This window comes from Lepidochelys kempii, chromosome 1 (assembly GCF_965140285.1).
Source record: "Lepidochelys kempii isolate rLepKem1 chromosome 1, rLepKem1.hap1, whole genome shotgun sequence".
NCBI classification, from domain to species: Eukaryota; Metazoa; Chordata; order Testudines; family Cheloniidae; genus Lepidochelys; species Lepidochelys kempii.
Window position 1 is genome coordinate 29,128,917 of NC_136380.1, and position 27,802 is coordinate 29,156,718.

Below are 27,802 nucleotides of genomic sequence, written 5' to 3' on the forward strand. Positions count from 1 at the left end.
TCCTGAGTGTGACTAACACTTTCTGTCAGGGTTGGGTAACCAGGCATATCTCTGAAAACAAAACAAACCCATTTACTACATTTTCTGTTGTTCTTTAGACTGTTTTCTCCGCCTACCTCTGGCTCCCCCACTGGACAATATCACAGTAAAGGTGCCAATAGATTTTCCTGCTTCGGTACTGCTCCTGACGTCATCTCCCTGTGTAAGGGAAGCCTTGTAGGTGAAGCTCATCATTAAAGCTGGGATATTCTCAGCTCTTCCACAGATTTCCTGTGTGACATTGAGCAAGCCACTTTAGCCTCTCTATGGCTCAGTTTCCCCCTCTGTAAAATGGGCTAATCCTTCTCTTCTTCATAGGAAGATTGTGAGGTTTAGGTGCTTTAAGATCCTTGTTTGGAGGTTGCTATAACAACATAAAATATTATATAAGTGGGATCTAATCTGTATGCTATTGATGTCTTTGTGAGGGACTTACCAATAGACTTGACCATGTCCATCCATCTCCCCCAGCAGGAAAGCATACATTGTCTTGAGTCTCACCTGATGCTCTCTATGCCCACTGTTCTGAAAATGACCAGTCTGATGCTGCATCTGATTCTGCCTCCTTGCCTGCAGGCAGTCTTGTTTCACCTTCTTCCACTTTTCTCTCTATTTCCACCACCCTCCTAGCCAGGTGGTCACACTTCGTGTCAACATGCCATACTTAGTCTTCACTTTCAGTTCTGTGCATCTCTTGTCATGCTCCCAAACCCTTCCTTTTCCTACCTGTCAGCCATTGCCCCTCTCATCAAAAGCCACTTCAGCTGCTGATGGATTTGACCTGCTCGCTCTCAGCCTTACAGAATGGATGCTATGGGGCTACAGTTATTTGCATTCCTCTCTTGTTGTAAGCCCTTCAGTGCCCCAGCAGTGACAGGGAGATTCCAATGGAAGCATTGTTAGGACAGTCTCCCCCTTTACCCAGTTGACCACACAAGGCAAAAATGGGACTGACCAACGTGCCATATACAGATACCCATTGGACAGATGAAATCACGACAGACAGTGATGAATGGCTTTCATTCCAGTTTGTTTTCCCATTAAATACCATTTTCGCAGATTAGGCCAAAATATTCAAAAGTAGCCATTGATTATGGGTCCCTTAATTCTGGTGTGTCCCACATGAGACCCTTAAAGGGGCCTGATTTCAGAGATGCTGAGCACCCACAACTCTCACTCTCTTGCATTTCTGCCTTTGGTTAATCAGTCCTGGTCTGCAAAGGTCAGGTGAGACCTTTGGGCCTGAGGCTTTTCAGCATTAAGGGCTAGTGACTGTGGTTCACCTTGCATAGGTGCAAAAGGGGAGAGGGAGGCCACCTCTTCCTGTGACCCTACGTCAGAGCCATGCACAACATGGCTGGGGAGCATGATACTCACAGGTAACTAGTAGCTTTTGAGAGATAGCCATCCCGAAAGTGGCAAAGAGAAGTCGGCTCCAGGTAGTGCCAAGACCCTGCTAACTCTCTACACATTAGCCAGCAGGTGGCTGGAGAGGACATGCTACCTACCCCCTCTCAGGGGTGCTGGGGTTGGCATTACAGTGAACTGCCCCAGCCCCTTTGGAGCCGCAGAAAGAATTCCTTCTCCACTCACTCTGTGGCTCTGAGCAGCGATCCGGCCTGGTCAGCTGATGATGGGCAACAAAGAAACCAGAACAGTTATCGAGCTCCCTCCTGCACCGAATTACCCCTGAGCTCTGAGTGTTGGGAGCGATCTCCTGGTGCCGATGTAATTTGTTTGTGTGGCGTGTGTCAGCAGAGCCCTGCACGTGTTCAGTTTCATAATGCGCTCTATGCAGTAAGCTCTCACTCCCTGCAGGGAACGGCTGCGGTTTCATATTTCATTTCCCTTGTACAGTACACCCAGATTCCAGTTGCTTTCTGGCTTCACTGCAGTGCATTACGCAGAGCACAGGTCCTGCATCATATCCAGCAGAGACAGACAGGGCTTCTCTTGGTTCCAGGCAGTGGACCATGAAGATGTCAATTTTATTTTCACTTTGCATCTTTGCTTTCCCTGGCTTTTCCCAGGGCAGGGTTGTTGGAGTGGATGAAGCTGGCTTTGCTGAATGCAATGAGTTCTTTTATGGAGAAACCCCACCAGAAGGATTTACAGAGTCTTTCCATGTGAAAATCTGTCAGCAGTACAACAAAGAGCCACGCTTCGCAACGCTCTACAGCATGGAGGACAAGACCCCTCTTTATTCTGCTTTTAAATACACAAAAGCAGCTCAGAGAGGGGAGGAGAGCTGGATGGTTGAACCGCAGGTAAGTCAATTTCCCCAATAGCTGTCAAGCAAATCTTCTCAAGAGTTAAGGCATGTCTTTATCCTGGGCTGTTGGGGGTGGAATTTTGCAAAGAAGTCAGGGAGCTGTGAAATCCTTCTAGACACTAATGTATTAGAAATAGTATTTATTCTTGGGTTCAACCCTGGACAAATCCATGGTCTCTTGTCCCAAAGTGCTTACAATGAAAACTGAAAGGCATTGCATTCAAAATGGAATAAGAAAAAGAGAAAGAAAAGGAAGGATTTCACACTTTAAACCACCAGATCTGTCTATCTACCTGAGAGAGACAAGGTGGATGAGGTAATATCTTTTATTGGCCCAGCTGCTGTTAATGGAAGAGACAAGCTTTCAAGCTTCACAGAGGTCTTCTTCAGGTCTGTCAGAGCTCTGTGAAGCTCAGAAGCTTCTCTCTTCCACTAACAGAAGTTGGTCCAATAAAAGATATTCTCTCACCTACCTTGTCTCTCTGGGATCCTGGGACCAACACGACCATAACACTGCAAACTATCCAGCTAGCTACCTGGTAGCTATTACACAACACAGAGGGAGGTGGCTAATACGGTTAAAAGTTTCAGTGGCAAGTTGATGTTTGTTCTATTGCCAACACCGATCCAGTAGCTGATAAGAGCTCATTAACTTCATTGCACTGGAATGAAACCCACATTTGTGATTCACACAATTGACGCTATGGCAGTTCTTTGTGTCCCTCTGTTGTGGATACTGTAGCTGGAAAGAGAGGTGTAGCATAGTGCCCTGCAATATGAAAGTTTTCAGTCAAGGCAGGAGAATTCAGTTAAAAAAATGTTATCTGAGTGTCAGTTGGTCTTGTCTATACTGCCACTTTGCATGTTTAGCTGACTCCTTAGGGTTGTTATGTTATAGCGTTCACCCTTAAATCCTTACCAGTGGCCTAAGAGAGCTGAAGAACTTTACTTTGATATTTGCAGTATTCAAGGTATTTCACTAGTAAGTGTAGGATAATACTGCACATACTGAAGTAACCTGATCTATTCAGCTAAAGCAAAACTGGCGCATATTAAGGGTGACCACGTAGCATTGACGATTATTGTTTGTACTAGAGTAACACCTAGTCTAAAAGGCCCCATCTAAAATCATGGATCCTTTGTGCTAGGCACCGTACAGACATACAATAAGAGACGGTCCCTGCCCCAAAGAGCTTACAATCTAAATATACAAAGGGACTTGCTATTTTCCTCATTTTCCAGATGAGGAACTGAGGCTCACAGAGACTGAGTGACTTGCCCAAAGTCACACTGAAAGAACTAGAATTGAACCCAGCTCTCCTTATAGATGCTGGAACTAGGGCTTGAAGTGGTTTCCATTCTAAACACGGTTTGCAATTTGGTTAAATGGCTCTCAGCAACCCCACTATAAAAACTGTTCCAGCACCCCTGGCTGACCTGAGTCCCTGTCTTAGCCACAAGCTCCTCCTTCCTCTCTGTCACTGTAGCGGGTGTTCATTGTTGGCTGTTCATCTAGCGTTGTTCCATTTTATGCAAACGCCTGTCAAAGGTGGCCACCTGCCATCTGAAAAAGAGAAAAGCCTTTTAAAAGCCATGTAATTACTAAGCTGAATAATGCATAGGAATCTTTAATAGCGGTAGGCACAAAAGGACCTAGACAAGAGAACATCATCTGCCAAATGTGTCACATAGGCAGCAGAACCCAGCGACAAGGAAGGTGCCCTTCCCAGCTGCCGAGCCCTCCTGCACCAGCCAGGCACAAGCGTACCCAGCCTGACCCTTACTTCCAGATGCCATATCTCCCTGTGTTCTCTTCCAAGCACCCAGGCCTCCTACATACCTCACACTAAGCACCTTGAATTTGTTCCTGCACCCAACTGTCAAGCCCTCTTATTCCCTTCCCCCAGCCACCCACGCCCTCCCCAAACACACATCCACGACTCAGCAGCCAAACCTCCTTGGCACTCAGTGACTGGCCTCACCCCCAGCTGCTAAAACTTCCTTGCTGCAATAGTTAGTTTCCTGTTTCAAAAATCTAGTCACGTTCACAGGGGTCTTCCCCTTGGTCCCCTCTTCTCATCAGTCCCGATTATAGGCCTGTCATTCCTGAGCAAGTGCAGCAATTTGAGAAACCACTGCATCCCTGCACATTCTACACTGAATTACCTTGGCCAGTCACTATTTTATAATAAGTAAAACCTCAGAGTTATGAACACCTCGGGAATGGAGGTTGTTTGTAACTTTGAACAAATGGTTATGGTTGTTTTTTCAAAAGTTTACAACTGAACATTGACTTAATACAGCTTTGAAACTTTACTATGCAGAAGAAAAATGCTGCTTTTAACCATCATAAATTAAACAAACACAGAAACAGTTTCTTTACCTTGTCAAATCTTTTTTTTTAATACTTTCCCTTTATTTTTGTACTAGTTTAGATTTAACACAGTACTGTACTATACAGTATTTGCTTTTAAAATTTTTTTTGTCTCTGCTGCCTGATTGCATATTTCTGGTTCCAAATGAGGTGCGTGGTTGACTGGTCAGTTGGTAACCCTGGTGTTCATAACTCTGAGGTTCTACTGTATACTTAAAAATCAGGGCTTGAAATAAAGTGGTGTTTTACCCACAAAAGCTTATGCCCAAATAAATCGGTTAGTCTTTAAGGTGCCACTGGACTCCTCGTTGTTTTTGTGGATACAGACTAACATGCCTATCCCTCTTAGCTGCTCTGACTTCACACAGTGTAACACCATTGACTGCAATGGAGTTATTCCAACTTTGCATCAGTGTCTGGGAGATCAGAATCTGGCCCCAGTGAGCCCTGCTTGATTTTGATCAATGATGATGTGAGATAAAGGGGGAGCTTTAGATTTTCCTTCCCTGTACTGAGCTGCTGTGAAATGTGCTAGACCAGAGAAATCCAGTTTGCATTCTCTGTCTAACCAGATCCATTTGCTGTATTTAAAAGGCCCATTCCCTTCACTTTTGCTTGTTGTTTTGTTTTGCTTTTAGTTTTCAATCTCCAAGTGTTCCCTAAAACAAAACTGTTGTTCCTATTTAAAAGACTGGACATTTAAACACAAATATGGATCTAGGTCAATATAGACAAAGCAGACTCCCTAATACCAACAACAGCTTAATCAAGGAGCAGAGATTGCCAGACAAAAAGCCTTATCTATGGAAATCCTTGAAAAGCAATGCTTTAACGTAGCTCCAAGGATCTGATCTTTGACATTGGTCGGAGCTGTGCCTGAGAAGGGATTGCAGTGTAGTACAGAAGCAATTCTCATGGTTTTTGCCATTAAAGCACAACAAGATCTTGCTATAAATTCTGCACATAACTAGGCAATGCAAAAGCACCCTATTATTTTTGTTCCCCTTCCTCCCCTCCTTGCTCACTTGTTTCATCCTCCTATTATGTCTTGGGTTTTAGACTATAAGTTTTCTGGGGCAGGGGATGTCATTAACTATATGTTTATACAGTGTCTAGCACAATAGGACCCTGTCCTAGTTGACTCCGCTAGGTGGTACCCCCATACATTACATAATGTACTAAATAAAGTGTTAAAGGTTGCAAAGTCAAATACTCAAAAGTTAGGAAAGGCCAGAATTTAAGTTGCCTGTGCAACTTTAATACACATCCACCCTGCTTTGTACGCATGCATCATGATACAGTCTTTAATTAGATCATCACATACCTGGTTTTTCACTTTACAGCTACCATATACACAGGCATCCCATTCAACAATCACTGAAATGCAGCCACTTCCATGGTGGAAGAAAGCAACTGATTACTACTGTGTGGCAACATTACACGGTTGTTTAGGACAGGAAGTGGAGAAACACACCTTCCACAAATTGGCAAATAAACCTGTAATTGGGAAATCAGTTCTAAGAATCAAAACACTGAGGAGCAAGTGAGTGGATTTTTCTACAACTGTCTGGGCAAGTCTACACTTAAAACGTTGCAGCTGCACAGCCATGTAGCACTTTAATGAAGACGCTCTACGCCGATGGGAGAGAGCTTTCCCACCAGTGTACTTCATCCACCTCCCTGAGAGGCTGTAGCTGTGTCGGCAGGTTTGGTGGATTTTTCACACCCCTGAGTGACATAATTTTACCATTATAGGGCTGTAGTGCACTGCAGACCAGACCTCTGTCTCTCCAGAAATAAGCAAACAAAGGTGCAGCAGCGAGCAGAGGTGGTGCTAGCCCATTGGGGGCTTCCACACACACAAAACACATAATAAAAAGCAAATTAGGGGCCCTGTTGAGTTGCTCGGGGCCCTAAGCAATTGCTTTGTCTGCTTCTGCCTAGCACCGGCTCTGTCAATGAGTCATGCAGGTAGAAAGTGAAGACGAATAGTGATGATATTAGAGATTGCTCTGTGCGATGCTGAGTCAGACTGGGGCTCCTAAGGGAATCGGTACAGCACACGGCCCTCTAGCACATCTAGAAAAGTGGTGACACCAGTTATCATCAAAGTCATTTCATGAGTGATATGGACACAGCCATATGCACCCAGACATGACCGCGAAACATGCATGAACACAGTTATGTGCATAGGTGCACACACAGACATAACAAAGTATATCACACAGCAACCTTTTTTCACTCTGGAGTGACTAAGGGTTATCTCAGGATATTTTGCAATAGATCATAATGTAACTTGGAACTTCACTTGTCTCCTCCAGTGTACCATGTTTGCTTCTTCAGGGATGTATGAGGAATATTTGCCAAAAGTAGCACAGAAGTAGTAATCCGATGTGACATAAAGGGAATGTCAATAGCCTCCACTGTTGGTGTGATAAATGAAGGGGGAGGGGGTAGCTCCCTTTTACGGGCACCCAGCCAGCCAGTCACTATGAAATCCCTCTGAGTAGCTGTTCTCTAATTCCTCTACCTATAAAGGGTTAAAAAGTGTTACCGCAAAAAACCAAAACCAAAACCAAACAACAACAAAAAAACATGTCAAGGCTAATTCCCCACTTTGGCAATTCTGGCACTGGTGGGGGCCTGCAAGGAGTCTAAAAATTAATACTTGCCACTCTAGGCTTGTATTAAACTTCCAAGGTTACAGCTTTTCTCTGACCTTGGATTGGTAGATGGTACCACCACCCAAGTGCAGAACCCCTTTGAGAACCCAGGAAGGCGCACTTGGGAATTCCTTCCTCTGAGGTACCCTCAAACCCTTTCACCCCCTCTCAGACCTGAGAAAGAAAACACAAGAAATCAGCTGTTGCCACCAGCTAATTAAACAACACGTGCACAAACCTCTTAGCACACAAAAATCCAATTCTGTTCTTAAAAAGAGGTACATTTTATTAAAAAAACAAAAGGAAGAAAATACATCTGGGAACTTAGGCTACTGCTTGATTTAAAAAGAGCAACTACAAGGATTAAGCATCAAGAATAGTTTCTTGAGGTCCAGGTTAAAGGTTACAAGCAAAACAAAAGCACCTGGGGTTAGCACAAAAGCATCCGCAAGCCATAAAAAATAAAAATAAAAAAATCTAATCACATCTTTCTAGACATTTCCTGATCTACTTATATATCTGGGGTTTTAAATTAGTAGTTTCTAGGTATGATACTGATGATTTTTCATACCTGGCCCAAAGCTTCTTACAGCACATCTGCTCTGTCCCTTCTCTCTGGGAGAACAACCACAGACAAACAAAAGGGGAGTCTTGTTTCAACTTTAAAAAGTTCTAGCCTTCCCATTGGCTCTTTTGGCTAGGTGCCCACTCACTTCCTTTTACCTATGCATAGCAGTGAAACTTTTTAACCCTTTACAGGTAGAGCAATTAGAGAACAACTACTCAGAGGGATTTTATAGCTACTGGTTGGCTGGTGTCCATAAAAGGGAGATCCCCTCACCCTTCATTTATCACGGTTGGTTAGCCATGTGATGCGCAGTGATCCAGCAGTCAGGATTTTTAATGGAATATATTTATAGAGAAGAAGGATGGTCTAGTGGTTTGGGTGCTAGCAGGCACTGGTTCAATTCCCTGATCTGCCACAGCTTCCTGTGTGACCCTGGGAAAGTCCCTATGGGCTTATATACACAGGAACATCCAGGAAAGTTAAACCAAATTAACTGATTTCAGAGTAACAGCCGTGTTAGTCTGTATTCGCAAAAAGAAAAGGAAAAGGTGCCACAAGTATTCCTTTTCTTTTTGCAAATTAACTGAATGTGTGACTTTGAAGTGGATTTGTTAAACTGTATTAAATCCCTTGTGTGGATGCTATTATTCAGCATTAAAGTAGCCTTATTTCACTTTGGATCAGGACAAGATCCCTGGCGTGCAGCCTGGGACAGTGGGACCGCTGTGCCCCCTTAACTCTCCAGCCTGGGCTGTCTCTCACAATGTTTTGCTAATGACAAGCAGCAAACTCCTCCAGGCACTATTATCACTCAGCACAACCTCATGTGGAGCCCCACACCCAGCTAGATTGCATGAATGTTCCCAGAGCCATGCATGAATCACACAGAGAAAGACACCAGTCAAATCTCCCCAGCTCCAAGCCTTGTACCTCAGGAATATACCATCTTGCACTGCTCAAGACAAGCAGTGCAAGTTTATTAATTGGTTCACCACGTCATCAATGGAAAGTGGACATACACCAGCTTTTGTAAACCTGAGCAGATTTCCAAACACTTCAGGCAACCTCACTGGTAAAGATAAACAGTTAAACAAATTTATTGACTACAAAAGATAGATTTGAAGTGATTATAAGTGATAGGCAAAAAGTCAGAGTGGTTACCAAAAGAAAATAAAATGTAAACATGCAGTCTAAACTTTCAACCCTATTAGACTGGTTTCCTACCTGTAAAATCGTAGCTCCTTCACTGAGGTGTTGTGAGGATAAATACATTAAAGATTGTTTGTACCATTGTTGAAGGATATGAGAGAGACAAAGGGGGTGAGGTAATATCTTTTTTGTTGAAGCAACGTCTGTTGGTAGAAGAGATAAGCTTTCAAGCTTCACAGAAAGATGGGACCTGAAGAAGATTGAGATTGCATGAAAGATTGTGAGGTGCCAGATACTCTGGTAATGGGGGCCAGGCAAGTGCCAAAGACAGCTATAAGTGTCAGCACACTAAATGAGCGCAGCTTCATTTTGACTGTGTTAACGGCCCACGAGAGTTCTGCAACAATGCTTGTATCCGAGTTTGAAATGGTGCTGGAGACAGCCTTCCTGGAGCTCTGTTAAAGAGAAAGAGAGCACTCGTGGCACCTGGCGGTTGTGTCAAATAAAACTGCTGCATGAAAAGATTAATAATGGTGGGAGGCATCAAGGAAAGAAATGTTGCCAGTTGCCAGTGTTGCCAGCTGCAGCATAAACTGCCTGCTCTGATATTTTTACGCTTGGAACAAAAGACCAAACGTTCAAAGTGAATTGAACCCCAAATCCTGCAGTTGCAGCTGCACATCCACCGCAGACAATTGGCCGCCTACACAGTCAGCTTCTAACAGCTACCTGATTCGTAACTATGATGTTTTGCATTCACAAACTGGTGTGCTTGGAAAATTAAGTTCATGTCACATGTTCTGTATAGAGTATCCCTCACTGTTTAGTAATGACACATGATGGAGTCTATGTGTTGTCTCTTTATCATTCCATTCACATACAAAATTCAGCACAGGAAAGAGGCCTGGGTATACTGGGGACAACTTAGTGAAGACTTCTGCCTATGACCAAGGTTGCAATCAGAAAAGCAAACAAGATGTTAGGTTACATGAAGAACAGGATGAGAATAATATAGAAAATATTATAATGCATCAAAATGATTCATATGGCCTCTTCTGTAACAGTATGCAGTATTGGTGTGCAGTATTGGTCACCCCATCTCCAAAAAGGATATTGCAGAACTACTGGGTGTCAGATAATGGCAACAAGAATGATCAAGGGCCTGGAAAAATGCTCATATGAAGAGAGATTGAAAAGATTAGGGTTGTTTACATTAGAGAGATGAATAATGGGGGACATGATAAAATAATGAATAGCCTATAGAAGGTACAACAGGAACTTCTCTCCTGTCTGTCTCATAACACAAGAACAAGGGGATATTCAATTATGTTGAAAGGTGGCACATTCAAAAATGATAAAAGGAAGAACTTTCACATAACCTGCAATTAGATGGTGGAAGTCATTGCCACAAGATGTCACTGAGGGGCAAGAATTTAGCAAGATTCAAAGAGGGATTGGACATTTATATGGATAACAGGAACACCTTGCTGTAATAGCTAATGCTAATACAAATTTTGGAAAGAATATAAAATTTCATACTTCTGAGTTTAAGCCAATCTCTGACTATTAAGGGTAAGGGTGAGACCCTCGGGGAGGATTGGGGGCAAATTACCCCATATCAGCTTTCCATGGAACTTCTTGCACTTTTTTCTGAAGCATCTGGTGCTGGGCACTTTTGTATACTGGTCTAAATGGACCAGAGATCTGATCCACTATGGCAATTCCTATGTTTTATGTACAAGACTTATAGCTTAAATAAATCAATTAAGAAAGGAAATAGAGACAGATGATGCAACACGTGTATAAGATGCTAAGATCACAAATTTTTGGAACCATCCTGCCCAAGTAAGCCTGTCTAAATCCAAAAGACACCTGGCTACTCAGGCTGCCTAGGGAGTGATTTGGGACAGACTTTGTACCATGCAGTTTAAATTTCCAAAAGAAGGATGTAGGACGTGTCAAGAAAGAATGACTGGCGAACAGATAGAGCTGTTGTGTCCTGGGAAAGAACAGGGCAGACATTGCTTCGAATATGCTCCGTTCTATGCGTTCCTCCTCAGACTGCTTGTTAGTTTGCTTGCATAACTCCATTGTCACTCCAAGTAAGACTCCATGCAAGAATGCCTGGCACAGGAATTACTAGCTAAGATTTCCTAGTACAAGATTTACAATAATGAGTGTACCACATATATAGCACTGATCCCATAGAATAGCTGGGGACATACAGGCTCTGTCTGCTGTCCCCAAGTGATGTGCTCCGTTCTCCATCATCTGAAGTCTTTAAATTAAGATGGGATGCTTTCTAAAATATATACTGTACTCCAGCTCAACCACAAATAATAGGCTTGATGCAGGAATTACTGGCTGAAATGGTATGGCCTGTGTTATGCAGGAGATCAGACTAGACCATCAAAATCCCTTCTGGCCATATATCTATTAATCTGAAGAGCTACAGGAAAAATAGAATAGATGGATGGATTCATATCATCTGTTGACCTGAGCATCACAGTGGGTGAGATACATGTGCATTTCCATACATAGTTTGAATGTAGCTTCATATTATGCAGCAAGGTAAACCGCATCCAGTAATTGTTCTCTTTTGTGTCTCAGATAGATGATCCTGGAAATGACTGGGAGGAAATGGTGCATGAAGCTGATGCTGTTGGCTCAGTGAACAACCTTGGAGCAAACCAAGCCCTGACCACAGACTATGTGGACTCTGGTTATGAGAGAGGGCAGCTAAACCCCAGTTCCCTCAATGAAGATGATTTCCAGCTAGCCACATACACCCTTACTAATGCTGTCCCTATGACTCCATCTCTCAGCAAAAGCTGGCACAAGGATGTCGAGAAAATAGTAGAGCAAGCTTTGGCTCCACATTGTGAAAACGGGGCTCGCCTGTATCTTGTTGCAGGTGCTGTTCCGTCCAGCCTCAGAGTTAAAGACAAGGTGTCCATACCAGAGTTTCTCTGGCTGGCAGCTTGCTGTGATGCTCCGGAGGTATGGTCTGTGGGCTTTCTGAAACGCCCGAGTGGTGAAAACAGTATAGAAGACCTGTCTGTGGAAGAGCTGGAGAAGCAGCTTCCTTCAGGAGCTCACTTGTTTAAGAGAAACTGTGGGGGAGGCAGCCAAAGCCAGGAGAAAATGGAAGCCATATTGCAAACCATAAACCAGATCCAGTCTGAAGAGCCCATACTGCAAACCATGGCTGGGAAACATGGAGAAGGCCAGAGAGCCCAAGAGAAGCGCGGAGAGAGGAGCCTGCTGAGAAGAGTAGCTGGCATCGTTGCAACCCCTTTCACCAAGCTGCTGAGAATCGTCGGCTATGTGTTGGTGGAGGTGGTGAGATACACGTGTTATTTCCTGTGGTATGTTGTCAAGCAGCTCAGCAACACTGTGATGGGCGGACTCTACAGCTTATGGAATGGAGTGATGTCCTATGTCAAAGAAATCAGCACAGTGCTGCTGAACATCCCCAGGGACATGGCCAAAGTCACAGCAAATATCATCATGGGCTTTGTCCGGATCTTCCAGAAAACCCTGAGCCTCATCTACAGGATTCTCAGCGTCCCCGTTGGACTCTTCCTTCATATCATGGCTTTCCCCTTGGACACTCTCTGTGCCGTTCCCATCGTCCTCAAAGACATGGCCGCTGGAGTTGGCGGCACTTGCTCACTCATTGTCGATGCCACAGCTGCCCTGATGTCCGCCTTTTATTACCTAGCTACTCACCTAGGCAAAAAGTTTGTCCCTAAGCTCTCTTCTGATGACTGATAGGGACGGCAAACAGAACTGCACAGAGATGTGGTGAAAGAAAATGGGGGCAATATGTTCCGATACGTGACCAATGCTGACAGTTCTTGTTGGTATTTATTGCAGTGACATTAATAACACCAAACCAATCTGGTGGTCACATGGAGGGCCTATGGCACTTCAAAAGGGGATTCCATTACAAATCGACTTCAACTTATTGTAAAGTGTTCAGGGTTTCAACTGGGGTGACAAGCTGTCTGTGGATTTCAAGGCCAATGTCAAGCTGCTTCTGCTGTGAGACACGCTGAGTGTAGCACAAAATTATTCCTTCACTACTAAAAGAGGAAAATGCAGATACCTGTTCACGGGCCAGGCTACAAAGGCACAGCAAAAGCACGTGTTCGTTGGTGCAGGCAGATAAGGAGCTTATGCTGCCCCTCCCCTCTGCTAGGATTATTGCATGGGAAGAAACCACATAGAGCCTAATTCTGCTTTTAGTTGCACTATTGACTTCAGTGGGGTTTCGTGGGAAGGAACTGAGGGCAGAATTTGGGCTGGTATGTTTTAGCTGATAATTCTCAACTCTTGGCCTTTCAAGGCAGCTGAAATGGATGGAACAGCCCTTAATGAGAGTAAATCACAGCTGCCAGTTGCTTGGTGGGGTGTGGGGGATATTTACCATTTTTCTTAACTATCCATAACTTTTTAAACTGACCATTGGTATCAAACAGTTATCCAAGACCTGGGGTCTTTATTCAGTGTGGTCCCAATCCAAAGCTCAGTGAAGTCCAAAATAGTCTTTCTACTGGCTTTGGATCACACCCTAATGCCCCAAACAACCCCCCAACCATTGCCTCTGATTACAGACCAAAGTCTCCCAAATGCATGCTTCTATGCCAACTCATCTGGAGATCTTGGCAAGTTTTGGGACTCAGTTGTGTTCGATTTTTTTTTTTTTTGGTGATGTGCACTGGGAGCCCCACTCAGCTGGAAGGAACCCTCCAGGCTGAGGCGACAAATACGTGACTCTATCATCCCGGTTGGTCTGAACAAACAGTCAGCGCAAGGCCTTGCATGCAATGACAAAGGGCAGAGGAGGAACCAGGTTCTGCCACTCTAACGCTGAGTAATCTGTCACTCTGCAAGAATACCCATTGACTTACAGGGAGGCTATCTGCAGGGTGAGGGATGAATTGGCGTGAGCAAGGTGGCAGAATTTGGCCCTAGGAAGGCTGGCTGATACCTGTCAAGTGTTCTGTCTCCTGCCTACCTACATCCAGTGAGAGGGGAAGCAGATCTGAGGAACCAGCCTGTGGTCTTCATGCACCCCAAATTCCCAGTGAAGTCAGGTTGGAAGGTTATGGAAGTCCTTGGGGGTGAGCTAGGAAAGCAGGATGAGGCAGAAGCCCATCGGGCTGGGGAAATGGTGATCTTCAGCATCCTGCAGTAAGTTTGGAGCAGGGGGGTCGGCCACTCTCACAAAGTTAGCTCATCAGTGCTGGTGCAGGCAAAACTGGTAGGGGCAGGAGGCCCCAGGGTGGAGGAGGCCCCAGCCCGTCAGTGATGGGTTGAAAGGCTGGCGTGACTGTAATTGCCCCGTGACACACGGTGTGAAGCACAAGCTGCTTGATGCTAATAGAGCTTGAGGGGACCCGGCCCCTGCCACTTTATCACAACAGCCTTGTGCCCCCTCCTCCTGCTGACAGGACATACCCATCCACTTTCGCCCCTAGCTCCTGGACTTCCTACAAGTGCACCTCACAGTGCTGGACACATCCCCTATTGTCCTCTGTCCCCCTGGAGATCCCTCAGCCCCAAGCAGGCATGCCATTGGAGTCTGGGTGAGTGGTGACTCACTTCATCTGGAATACCACAGCGGGCAGATGAGATCCTAAGCAAAGGGCTTTACAGGGGAGGTCACAGTTTAGCTCAACCGAGCCCCACTCCAAAATGCAGTGGTCCTGCATACTAAGGGGACATGGTGCAGGGGCACGATCTGTCTGCTCCCCAGTAAACAAGGGAGTAACTTCAGCTCAGCTTACACCTCCCCTTGGGAAGGGACTCATGGGAAGGAGTTTTGATTTCTTGTTACTGTATAAGCTTTGTCCCTTGAGAGTGATCCTTGCTGACTGCATCAGCATTCACTTCTGTTGATTCAGTCTGCAAGCACACAAATGCTGTAAGCAGTTGTAGAAGAGACACGCACTGACCCTCCTCTAAGTTCCTTCCCACCGCGCACTGTGCATTTTATATGCATGACTATTCTGCTGTATTTTTATGTAGCTCTTCTATGCTTTTACATTTGTGGGCATAACTATGCAAAGTCTCTGCTGGGGGAATCTGGCTGCTCTGTTACATGCTACTTGGGAGCAGTTCTGGGTTTGAGAAAACTTTCTTACAGTATGTGGCAGCGTTCGCACCTCTTCTATTTAATGACAGGCTGAATTTCGGGGGAGTAGATGGCTCAGGTGCTAACAGTGGAATAAAGAAACTCTGGCTGGTTCAAATCCAGCCCAACTTAATCATGACTGAAAGTTATTACCCTGGGATCTGTGTGGAACAATTATGTGTCCCAGACCAGTTCCTAGCAAACAGCCCAACATACCTTGGCAGCAGAGAGGCCATAGAGAAAATGGACTTGGAGATCAATGCCACCTGTCACTCATAGAGGTGGTCACTCCAGGTCAGGGTAGAGGCATATGAGTGGAGTCATATGGGGAAGTTTACACGGCTACTCGCCATGCTGCACCTGATCCCTGGAGAAACAGGGTTGTCAATCCAACATGCACAACATGGGTCCCAAATCCCATTGGTCATTTTTTACTATGGTACATGTCCAAGCAGTCTATAGAGAAACTGCCTAAAACACAGAACAAATATTGCAAAACAGCTATGCACAGCTGTCAACTAGCTGTCGTTTGAGATTAGCCTTATCTGGGCACAACTTTTGGTGTGGGAGCTTGACCTTATCTTTGGAGCTATGTGGTATTAACAAAATTAAAGTGACTTTGAAAAAAGAAAGACTCCATATTACATTGCTATGAACCATTATGATTAAGACTGCTGACACAGCTCAAAGGGCCATACCTAACTGGGGGAAATAACAGTGTTGTAGTTTCACTTAGCTGCTGCACCGCTCAGGATCTGATGGTGTTAATAACAAATATTTTGTGCTTCTGTAGCACCTTTCATCTGAAAATCTCAAAGCACTTTGTACGGCTTAGTTTATTAAGCCTTGCGACATACTTGTGAAATAGGTGAAGGATGAAGATGATATAGATGCATATGCCCCTCTTCCCCATAAATTATCTAGAGAGGGAGATCGAGAGAGAGAGGTCATTTTATTCTTCATGAAATGCAGCTACCTCGGGGATGAATCCTGGCAGCTATTTTTTTAGCACCGTAACATTGCACCGTAGTTTAGGACAGGATGAAAAATACAGTAAACAGCTGAAACTGCAGTGGGGAATGTAGGGAGGTAGGAGCCAAATACCTGGGTTGGGTATTGGCCAGAACAATGTAGTTAGTACCTCCAGTCTTGCAAGCAAACAAACCAACCACACACCACGTTATCTTTAGTGACCATAGAGGTCAGGACTTTGCTCTTTGGTTGAGACACAAAACTAAAGTGACACCTAAAAACCATGCGGGGGCACTGACTCCAGTTCTGACACAGAAGGAAGAGTGCCACTTTCTGCCACACTGATGTTTTCTTGGAAAGCGCCCTATCTATCTGAACCCTGACCCACCTTGCTTAGCTCCTGAGATCTGAGAGCATTCACAGCAGGAGACGGGAGGGAGATTTTTCCCGCCACCTGTGCCATTGTGCCTGATCTGGCTGGAGTTAATGACCCTGTGATGGGGTGGCAGAACCCCATCCAGTGTGGGGTGAGTGCACCCCCTCCTCCCAGCTGCCCTCTACCTCAGGGCGGTGAGGTCTAATGGCTAGAATTGATATAATTTGCCTCCGAGAGGGCATGGCCTAGTGGTCAAAGTCAATTTGGCTGTCCTTGTCCTCTGGGCAAGAAGACCTAATAGCAACGATCAATACAGATGCCCCCTCCCTTAAGGCTGAATGGCCCAATGGCCAGGGTCAATAGAGTTGCTCCCGCTTGCAGGGCTGTAAGGCCTAATGCCCAGAGTGAGTAGAGTTGCCCTTGTCCACAGGGTGGTAAAGCCTAGTGACCAGAGCCAATGGGGTTGCCCTTATCCGCAGGGTGGTAAGGCCTAGCAGCTAGAGCCAATGGGTAGGTGGTGACCAGGCTCAGGGGACTTAGGCCCACCATGCTCCACCAGGTCCTGGACCAGGGCCCTAACAGTGGTGGAATGTTCCACCACTGAGTCAGCGGGACTCCAATCAAAACACACTGACTTCCCACAGGACTATAGCTAGTTCCCCTGGGCCACTTCCTACCAAGTCTCTTGGAGCAGTAGTCGAGGTGTTGTCATAGTCTCCAGGCTTCTCGGTGCATGTGGTTCCCGGTGACTCCAATTCCATCCTTGACTTGGGCATCCACAGGTATGGATGTTTGGGTGTTTGTCTGGCACCTCTGGCTTCCGTGGTCAGGGGTTCCAGCTGCTCCCGGGCTGAATCGTGCAAGGTGCAGCCTTCCTCCTCGGCGGTCAGCCCAGACTGAGCTTGGCTGTTCCTTTTTATACTAGTACTGCATTTGGAGCATGCCCAGTAGGGATGTGGGGTCGTGACTTCTTCAGCCCACAAGGAGGAGTTAACCTTTCCCTATCCAGTGCGGGGTTTCCCCATTATAGGTCCAGAAAAATATCCAGTTCTTTTTAGTTTTAGTGCCTGTGTAAGGTGCTGGTTTGTCAGCCCTACACCAAGGCTGGACAAAGCTCTAGAACAGAATGAATCATCAGCGTTTATGTGCTGGTTTATGTCTTCCAGGGGGCTTATGAATATTGTCCCAGATTCACTTGCCAGGTTAGCTGAATTATACCTATGCCAGCCTGGGCAGTATAGCTGCTTGTTCACCCCAAGCTTCTGTTGGGGATGAGCAGCTTTAACCACTGTCAGCTACATTTACATTCCCTTTGAATTTGGCCCATAGAGGTGACTAACTTGCCCTAAGTCACAAAGGCACTCAGTAGCAGAGCCTGTATTGGACCCCAAGAACCCCCAGTCCTGTGTTCAGCTCACCAGGTCACATCTCTCTTGAAGCTACCCCTAACAGAGCCCCTTTTACAGATAAGCACCTCTCCATTGCCTACAAACTATTACCTCAGCTCTGCATGGAGGACCAGCTGCTCAGATTCAGGCTGGTGTTATTCACAAGTTATCACCTTGGCCTAGTCAATGCCAAAAAAATCACTTCCTGAAAAATAAATACAAGTGTAACTAGTTTGGCCAGAAAGGGTTAGCAGACAGCACAACATCCAAGGTGTGTCCGTAAGTATGCCTGGTATGTCAGTTACTGGTACTGTATGTTCACCATGACAGGATATATTGTAGCTGCATATTCTTAGTTTTATCCAGCACTGGATACCATCTGTCATTCATTTCAATGAAACAGCCCTTTTCAGATGAGCAAATATCTCTAAGCAGACAGACCTATGGAGTTTCCACATTTGCGCTAATACTGCAGTCAAGGGCCTCTATACAGCATGGTAAGCTGGCTCTATATTCTTCAGCAAGGTTCCTGGGTTCAGCAGTAGCTTCTTTCTAATTAATACAGGTACATTTTTAAACTAATTAAATATGGAAATGAATAGAACCATCAGAGCAGTGGCCCCAGTGTTATTTGCTTTGATAGTCAATTCTACAGATGATATGTGGTCCCCACATTTTCTTTTTCCTGTTTGCCAAGGGGTTTGGTATGGACTGCATGTAACTGCATCATAGGTGGTGTCAGACACAAAACTGGAAGTTTTGGCAGATGGCAAGGGGGTGTCATACAGTCTGGAATAGCTCACAACTGAGTGTCAGTCTCAGGTCAGACTGTCAGAAAACAGGGCAGACATGTCAACCTTGTGGTATGTTCTATAATAAGATTTCACCAAGCTAGTAACAAATGTGAACTCCTGGATCACTATATTAGTCTGAACATGGAGTCACAGGCAGTCCTGTTGGGCTGTCCAGCCTGTCTTGCCACCCTGACAATCTGGACTTAGTGATAATGGTCACATAAACCAAAAATAACACCACTTCAGGTTACTCCCAACACCAAAGGGTCAGTCACTTACCCCTAGGTCAACTGGTACTCTGAATCTTAAACCAAAAGCAATGCTAGTAGCCAATTCTCTAGTAAACAAACTGAAGATTAGCTAAGAAAAAGAAATGAGAATTATTGAGAGGTTAAAGCAGGTAAAATAATTAACAGGTGAGTCAAAGTTTGTAAATCCAAAACGATAGCCAAGATGTAGTAATCTGCCAGTTCCAAAAATCTGTTAGGGCACCCCAGAATAACTCTAGGGATCTCTGTCCACTTGCTCAGTATTTCCACACTGTTGGCATCCAAACCGTCCAGAGATACAGGATCGTTCCTTGAAATCCATTTTATAGCTTCTTCAGAAACCAAGCTGACCAGTGTCTTCACCCACGTGGGTTTTGATACACAGGAAATGCAGATTGAGTCTGTGAATTTCCATTGTTGAACACACTGGCCCTTGCTTTGAAGTTAGCATTTCTGGTTACAGCCATTAAGTCCTTCACAAGGTTTCTTTAATCTAGATCAGTGGTTCCCAAACTTGTTCTGCTGCTTGTGCAGGGAAAGCCCCTGGTGGGTCCGGCCGGTTTGTTTACCTGCCACTTAGGCAGGTTCGGCCGATCGCGGCTCCCAGTGGCTGCGGTTCGCTGCTCCAGGCCAATGGGAGCTGCTGGAAGCAGCGGCCAGTATATCCCTCAGCCCGCGCCGCTTCCAGCAGCTCCCATTGGCCTGGAGCAGTGAACCGTGGCCACTGGGAGCCACGATCGGATGAACCTGCCTACGCGGCAGGTAAACAAACCAGCCCAGCCCGGCCTGGGCTTTCCCTGCACAAGGAACGGAACAAGTTTGGGAATCACTGATCTAGGGTTATCTAATTACAGAGATATACATAATGTAATGTGATAGCAATCAACAGGTTATAGATAAGTGAAGACAATGCTATTTAGCACATCAGTGAATTAATCTATGGCTCTGACCTGCTGGTCTGTCAGTGTCACAGAGGGCAAATGGGACATGTGGTGCCTAGCAAAGAGTAAATGCAGCTAGTGGGATGAACACATGAGCTGGGTATTCCAGATAAAATGGTCAGTAGTGAAATAGTTAAAAATACTGACATTTCAATGGTCACCTTTTGGTTTCAGAGTTATCAAGCCATCGAGATGACTGGAGCAGGTCACAGAGCTATTGTTTCAGGCTGTGTATAGACTCAAGAAGACATCACTGTATCAGGGTACACGTCGTTCATGTTGCTCAGGTTTTCTTCTGAAACATATTCCCACCGGTGGGCCTTGGAGGCCTTCCCTTCTCCAGCAGGAGTTTTTAGGGGAATCACCATAGATCTTAGACAAACAACTCTGTCTTTCCCCACAACCTCTTGGAAAGCTCTTGCTTCCACCTGGTGCCACATGTTATATAGGTTGCCAGTCAATAGGTTTGATTCACAGGGACTTCTGCCTCCAGAATTTTGCTTTGAAGGAATCCAACATCTCAAATCCCAATTTGGCAGATAGAGCTGACTTTGGTTTTATGTGAAACCACCAAGCGCTCCCTAATGATGAACCAGCTCAGACTTGCTCAAAGTGCGCATAAGCCTTAGAGAGCCTGGCCCACATTTTGAGCAAACTCATTTGGTTTCTTTACAACCATTTTACACATTGATAGACAACCTCCCCGCCCCCACACTTCTCATGTGGCTAAGGGCACTCTTCCTCCCCAAGATCTCTGGTATAATTGGTTGCCTCATGATGCGTTATTGCTACGTAATGGCCTTCACTTGAAAGAAAAAACGGCATTAAGTGAAATCAATGAGCCATTTCTTATAGAACAAATATGCCTGATGATGTTCTACTCTCCAGCTATGCTCCATGCATAGTCAAGGGTTATCCACCCCACCTTGAATTTGACAGACAGTGCCATAGATTCTTGTTATCTGTAGGAGGGGAAGTAAACCTGCTGGTAAATTGTATCAGGGCATCAGTGAGATATTAATGGTCTCTGCTCATCAGTATCTCCAGAAGTGGATTGGGAGAGAGCAGGAAGGGTAGTAGTGCAGATGCCTGTTCTGGTAACAGCAGGAATGAGATTGAAAACCAAACAGGTCTTATACTGAGATTGACCCAAACATCTGCAAAGTTCAGTGCTGGGAAGAGACTTGGAATTCTGATCAGGATCTGAATTCAGTCAGTCACCCATCTCCATAATGCAGGAAACCAACCCCCCAGATCCAACACTCCAAAACTTTGGGGAAGGGAGGTGTATTTGGGAATCTGAATTTTGTAGCTGCTATTTCTATAACTGGCTGAATCAAATGCTCAGATCCAATCACCCCCAAAACTAGGAGATCTGAATTTTGCAGCATGTAGCCATCTCTGGTCTCACTGAGTGCTAAGACCAGATCCTCAAAGGTATTTAGGCACCTAGCTCCCTTGGATATCAATGGGAGTTAGGCACCTAAATAGGTCTGAGGAGCTGGGCCTAAGTAAAGTGCATTGGAATTGATTTCCCAGTACTGTCTGAGCCTTCCAGGGAGACTGCAGTTTCAGGAACTCTGCTGGGATTGGGAAAGGTGTGTCTTGGGGATTATAATTAGCGCTGCTTGGCAATTTTCAATCAAAATGACTTGCTGATTGAAAATGCCATCTCTACTAAACTGGGAAAAATTTGATTTTGTTAAAAATTTTTGATTTTCTCTCATGCAAATTGAAATAAATTATTTCATTTCAGGTTGATCAGCCTCAAAATATTTCAGATTGTTGAACTGCTCCGAAACTTTTCTAGGGTACTGTCCCCCCTTCGGTAGGTATGACCTACATTTCGTGCTCCTAGATCTGTAACTTTGCAGTTGCAATTATGCGTTGGCATAACTTTGCAATTACAATGGGTTGTTTTCTCCCCTGAGGTGGGAAGAATTTTATGGACATTTCCCGTAGTGTTTGCAGACTAATGCAAGCTGCTGACTCAGGTGTAGGCGTTGGCCTGGAGGGAAGAATGCTGGCAGTAATTCCAGACTCACATTCACAAACACAAAGAACAGAAAAAGCCTCATGAAAGGCCAAATAAAAAAAGAATAACATGGAGACTAATATTTGGTTCTTGTTTCCCGCCCCCCCTTCAAGGTGGAATATGACACTTTTCTGAAATAGGATCTGATCCAAATACAGTGACTTTCTTTTTTATATGCAGCTGTAGGATATCAAAAGCTTAAGAAAAGACCACAGCATTAAAAAGGGCTGGTAAATTTTATAACCAATCTCATTTGTAGTTATAACATCATCTTGCATATCAATGCGTTACCTAGGGAGGTGGTGGAATCTCCTTCCTTAGAAGTTTTTAAGGTCAGGCTTGATGATTTAGTTGGGGATTGGTCCTGCTTTGAGCAGGGGGTTGGATTAGATGACCTCCTGACCTCTATCAACCCTGATATTCTATGGTTCTATGAATACCACCTTCTAGCCAAGGATCTCACTGTATTTACCAATATAATGAATATATCCTCCTGTGTGGCAGAAGGTATTAGTATAGAATCATAGAAATGTAGGGATGGAAGGAACCCCAAGAGGTCATCTAATTCATCCCCCTGTGCTGAGGAAAGACCAAGTATATCTAGATCATCCCTGATAGATGTTTGTTTAACTTGTTTTTAAAAACTTTGAAGGATGGGAATTCTACAATTTTCCTAGGTAACCTGTTCTAGTGCTTATCTATTCTAATACTCATCCAGCTTTTCCTAATATCTAACCTCAATCTCCCTTGCTGCAGATAAAGCCAATAATTTCTTGTCCTATCCTTGGTGAAAGTGGTGAGCAATTGATCACCATCCTCTTTATAAAAGCCTTTTACATATTTGAACAGTTATGTCCCTTTTCTGTCTTCTCTTCTCTTGAGTAAGCATGCCCAATTCTTTCCTCAGAGGTCATGTCTTCAAGCCCTATTAAACTGAGGCATGAAGAATCATTGAAATATAGGGCTGGAAGGGTCCTCAAGAAGTCCTCAAGTCCTGTCCTCTACACTGAGGCAGGACCAAGTAAACACGGATCATCCGTGACAGGTGTTTGTCCAACCTGTTCTTTAAAACCTCCAATGATGAGCATTCCACAACCTCCCTTGGAAGCTCATTCCAGATCTTAACTAACTTTACAGTTAGACAGTTTTTCCTAATATCTAATCTCAATGTACCTTGCTGGAGATTAAGCCCATCACTTCTTATCGTACCTTCAGTGGGCATGGAGAACTATGGATCACAGTCCTCTTTACAACTTCCCTTAACATGTCTGAAGACTTATCAGGTCCCTCCTCAGTCTTCTTTTCTCAAGACTAAACATGCCCAGTTTTTTTTAACCTTTTCTCACAGGTCTGGTTTTCTAAATCTTTTATCTTTTTTGTCACTTTCCTCTGGACTATCTCCAGTTTATTCACATCTTTCTGAAAGTGTGACACCCAGAACTGGACACAGTACTCCAGCTGCGTCCTCACTAGCACCAAGTAGGGTGGGACAATTATTTCCTGTGTTTTACATATAGCACTTCTGGTCATACACCCCAGAATATTAGCTTTTTTTCATAACTGCATCACACTGTTTATTCCTATTCAATTTGTGATCCACTGTAACCCCCCCGAAGTACTATCACCTAACCAGTTATTCCTCATTTTGTAACTGTGCATTTGATTTTTCCTAAGTGAAGTACTTTGCACTTGTCTTTAATTAATTTCAGCTTGTTGATTTCAGACCAATTTGTCAAGGTCATTTTGAATTCTAATCCTGTCCTCCAAAGCGCTAGTAACCCCTCCCAGCTTGATGTCATCTGCAAATTTTGTAAGCATACTCTCTACTCCATTATCCAAATCAATAATGAAAATATTAAATAGTATTGGGCCCAGGACTGACTCTTGCAAGACCCCATTAGATACATCTTCCCAGTTTAACAATGAAGCATTGATAACTACTCTTTGAGTATGGTCTTTCAACCAGTTGTGCACCCACCTTGTAGTAATTTCATCTAGACCGCATTTCCCTATTTGCTTATGGGAATGTCATGTGGACCTGGGTCAAAAGTCTTACTAAAATTAAGATATATCATATCTACCGCTTTCCCCAATCCACTAGACCAGTAACCTTGTCAAAAGAAGGAAATTAGGTTGGTTTGGCATGATTTTTTCTTGACAAACCCATACTGGCTATTCTTTATAACCCTATCATCATCTAGATTCTTACAGATTGATTTAATAATTTGTTCCAATCTCTCTCTAGGTGTCAAAGTTAGGCTGACTAATCTATAATTTCTCAGGTCCATTTTGTTCCCCTTTTTAAAGATAGGTACTATATTTGCCCTTCTCCAGTCTTCTGGGATCTTACCTGTCCTCCACAAGTTCTCAAAGATAATTGCTTTCGAGATTACTTCAGCTAGTTCCTTAAGTACCATAGGATGAATTTCATCAGGCCCTGCTGATTTGAATACATCCAACTTATCTAAATATTCTTTAAACTTTTCTTTCCCTATTTTGGTTTGCGTTCCTTTCCCCTTGTTGTTAATATTAATTGTGTTGAGTATTTGATCACCATTAACCTTTTTAGTGAAGACTGAAATGAAATAGGCATTAAATATCGCAGACATCTTAATGTCATCCGTTAAGTGATTTTCCCAAGCTCACACAGGAAATAGGAGGAAGAGGTGGGAATAGAGCTCAGACCTTCTCATTCCCAGTCCTACGGTTTAGATACCAAGCAGGCCTCACTAAATGCTAAAATTTGGGCAATCATATCTCATGCTTCATGGGGTGCCTGTATACTGAATACTAGAATTGTTTGTATCTAGAAACAGTGTTAGCACTAGTCTAGCTGGGATCCAAGTGTTGCTACCAGCATGTCATGCTCGCTACCATTTGTGCTCCCAGGTACCACTAATCTTTCTGCATGATTTCAAAGGCAGTGTGCATAGAGCTCCATACAGTACACAACCAAAATGGCTCCTACTCTTCCAAACAATAAGGAGCTATGCAAGCTCTTCAGTGAACTCACACAACCTCCAGGTTTTTCCACACTACAGAGCCAACTTGGGCCCCCACATTCCATTAGTATGAAGCAAGCAGAATGTTACCAGTTTCTTATCAGCTGCTAATGCTGTAGAGATCTACTGTCCAGCAGACAGAGAGAGCTGGAGAGCAGTTCCAAGAATAGCTAGGGCCCAAATCCTACCCCCATTGACACCAAAGGTACAGCTCCCCTTGACTTCAATGAGAGCCAGGGGATTTGGCCCATGTATGATGCGATTAATTCTGCAGTACAGTGGTTACATAGCTGCTGCTAATCCTGTCTTTACGCTACATGAAAACGTCGCCTTAATGTTTGTTTGCCTTCCAACCCTCTTCCTCCTTCTCTATTACTTTGTTCCTCCACTAGATATCCTGGACCCATTCCCACCTTCCAGCCTTAAAAGATTATAATGGGAGGCAGTAAGAGGGTGATCCATTCCAACTGAGGACAGCAGCAAAGGCAAGAGAGATCACCAGCCGTCTCAGACAGAGTCAGGGGTGTCTCCACTCAGTTCCACTGGCAGCTTCAGCATGGGTGAAACCATGCAGCATAAACTACTCACCTTTCAGTAGGCTTTAATTTCTCCTCCTGCTTGACTCCTGTGTTGCCTGATAGAGAAATGGGGGGCAGCTCAGAGAGTTAACTCAACGGAGATGGACAAAAGGACTGGAAAAGATAACTTCAGGCAGGTGGTGGACACAGAAGCTCGGAACATTGTATCTATCTAGAAAGAGGACTGGGGACTCAGAAAAGGGAGGGAACAGAGGTGACATGGGGCAGATTCGGGGTCACATGTCCCCCCAGATTTGCTGCTTGCCTTGTACTAGATGGTCTAGATCAGCAGTTCTCAAACTTTAGCAACCCAAGGACCCCCATTTTGATTTAAATTTTTCCGTGGACCCTCAAGCCCCTAGCTCAGCCCCAGCTCTCAGGAGGTGCTGGGAGGGAGGGGGAGAAGTTGAAGGAGAGAGGGGGGTCCACAGACTCCAGTTTGAGAAACGCAGGTCTAGCTAATAGTTAGTCCTGCTGTGAGTGCAGGGGACTGGACTAGATGACCTCTCAAGGTTCCTTCCAGTCCTATGATTCTATTGAGCATGCTCAGTAACACTGCTGAACCTGGCCTCCCCCCGCCCCACTATCAGCAGGCATAGGTCATCTTTGCCTGGGAACCTTCTAAATTCAGATCTTTCACTCAGTGACCAATCAACACATTCCATTCTTTCTTTACAATGAAAAACTAACAGTGGCGAGGGGATGACACACATTTTGAGCCCACTCAATCTTGTATTTGAATGGGTGTATAAACAAGAGCAGACATCTGACAGGACCATAATCCTTTGATTTACACAGCGATTACAGCAGTAATCCAGGTATAGAGACAATTTATATTAAACAGTATCCATTATCTCCTAGACAAATATTCAGCTAGCCTATGTACTGTTGCTATGTCTGTTCTGGCTGTTTATTTTCAGAGGTCATCCTCGGCCATCTCACTGCGGAGTTGGGTTGCCATGATAACACGCTACAGCTTTGAAATGGATTCTGTATGTGACTTTTTTTTTTTTTTAGAAGAATACTATCAGGGTTAGGTTGGCCTGAAATTAACCTACCTGAAGGACTCACCTTAAGGCAGGCAGATTTGCAACTTCCTCTACGCTTCAGCGTTTCTAGGATTCAGAAAAGGATCGGGCATTTACCTGGCTGGCAAGACCATCCAGAGTTATAAGAGTAACAATTCAATACACAAGGGCATAGTGCAAATGAGAACCAGGCCCCTAGAGATTTAGAAGAAGCATAAACCTGTAAAGTCCAAGGCATAAACCAAGCACTGTCTACTGAGCACTAGGAAGAAATGTTCCCTGTTGGCAGGTTGTTCTTTCTGCAGGGTTTTTTGCATTATCCTCTGAAACAGCTAGTGCGGACCAGTGTCAGAGACAGGGACAATATATGGATTGTTGGTCTGATCTAGTATGACTATGTTCCTAGAGTGACACTGCACCCCATATTCTTCATAGAAATATTGTTATAATATTATTATAGCATAACTATGATATGTTTTGTGCAAGATAAGACAGGGGAAAGATTATGCTTTGCTGAATATGATTATATCCTATTTGTATGCATGTATCATTTTTGTATCTAAAGTTAGGAATATTGACTATACATCTGTACTACAAAAGTGTTTGTGCCTGGGGAATGCCCATCAGACAGAATGCAGTCAGTCTGGCTGGCTAGCTGGGGACCAGTCAATGGACCATTAGGGAGAACAACAGCTCTTTGAAGATGCTGATTCCCCACCTTCCTGAGAAGCTTTCCTGGGATGCTACAACCAATCTCTGACTCATGGCTGCTTTGACACTGAGGGTCATGTGATTAAGTCACCTGGTACTGGACTCCATGATAGAATACCAGTATTTTTCCACTGGGTGGGGGAACCACACTGGAAAAGAAAGGATTCCTGCTATAAGTAAAACCTATTTAAGGCAGGGGAGAGACGTAATCAGTGTTCATTCTTCACTGAATCCCCGCCCAGGATGACTGCTGTGAACATCTAAGAAATAAAGACAAAGTAGGGGAGAAGGACTGAGCCCAGGCTGGAAAATGTGTCTGACCTGTGAAAGAAATACCTGAAGTTTTAAGCAAGAGAACATTGACTTCAAGAACCTCTGCAATCTGCCTAAAATAACATTTAGAGTGTGACATTACTACTTGTAACCAGTTTCTGTAATATCATACGCTTATACTGTATTTTTGTTTTATTTGCTGGGCAATCTGCTTTGATCTGTTTGCTA

General features: G+C 44.4%; 1 protein-coding gene and 1 long non-coding RNA gene across 3 annotated transcripts; one reads left to right on the forward strand and one right to left on the reverse strand.

Annotated features, from left to right (window-relative positions):
- Positions 1-2,168, reverse strand: LOC140909112 (uncharacterized). The gene is made up of 2 exons (XR_012158083.1): positions 1,633-2,168; positions 1-51 (listed from the first exon to the last, which is right to left on the reverse strand). It is a non-coding gene; the product is annotated as an uncharacterized LOC140909112 (long non-coding RNA).
- ENDOD1 (endonuclease domain containing 1) lies at positions 1,832-27,802 on the forward strand. 2 transcript variants are annotated; one of them, XR_012158079.1, is made up of 4 exons: positions 1,832-2,306; positions 11,676-14,264; positions 21,704-21,775; positions 25,377-27,802. XR_012158079.1 is itself a non-coding variant. In XM_073337615.2 (2 exons), exons 1-2 carry the CDS (start codon positions 2,013-2,015, stop codon positions 12,837-12,839), a joined length of 1,458 nt encoding a protein of 485 aa, XP_073193716.1. In that variant the 5' UTR covers positions 1,832-2,012; the 3' UTR covers positions 12,840-19,371. The 2 variants fall into 2 exon arrangements, 1 of the variants encoding a protein (XP_073193716.1); XM_073337615.2 differs by lacking the exons at positions 21,704-21,775; positions 25,377-27,802 and having other exon boundaries at positions 11,676-19,371.

Excerpts from the sequence above, each read along its gene's own strand:
- ENDOD1 (XM_073337615.2), top strand. The coding sequence starts at position 2,013 with ATGAAGATGTCAATTTTATTTTCACTTTGCATCTTTGCTTTCCCTGGC. Across the intron at positions 2,307-11,675 it reads GCTGGATGGTTGAACCGCAG|ATAGATGATCCTGGAAATGA; the intron begins GTAAGTCAATTT and ends TTTGTGTCTCAG.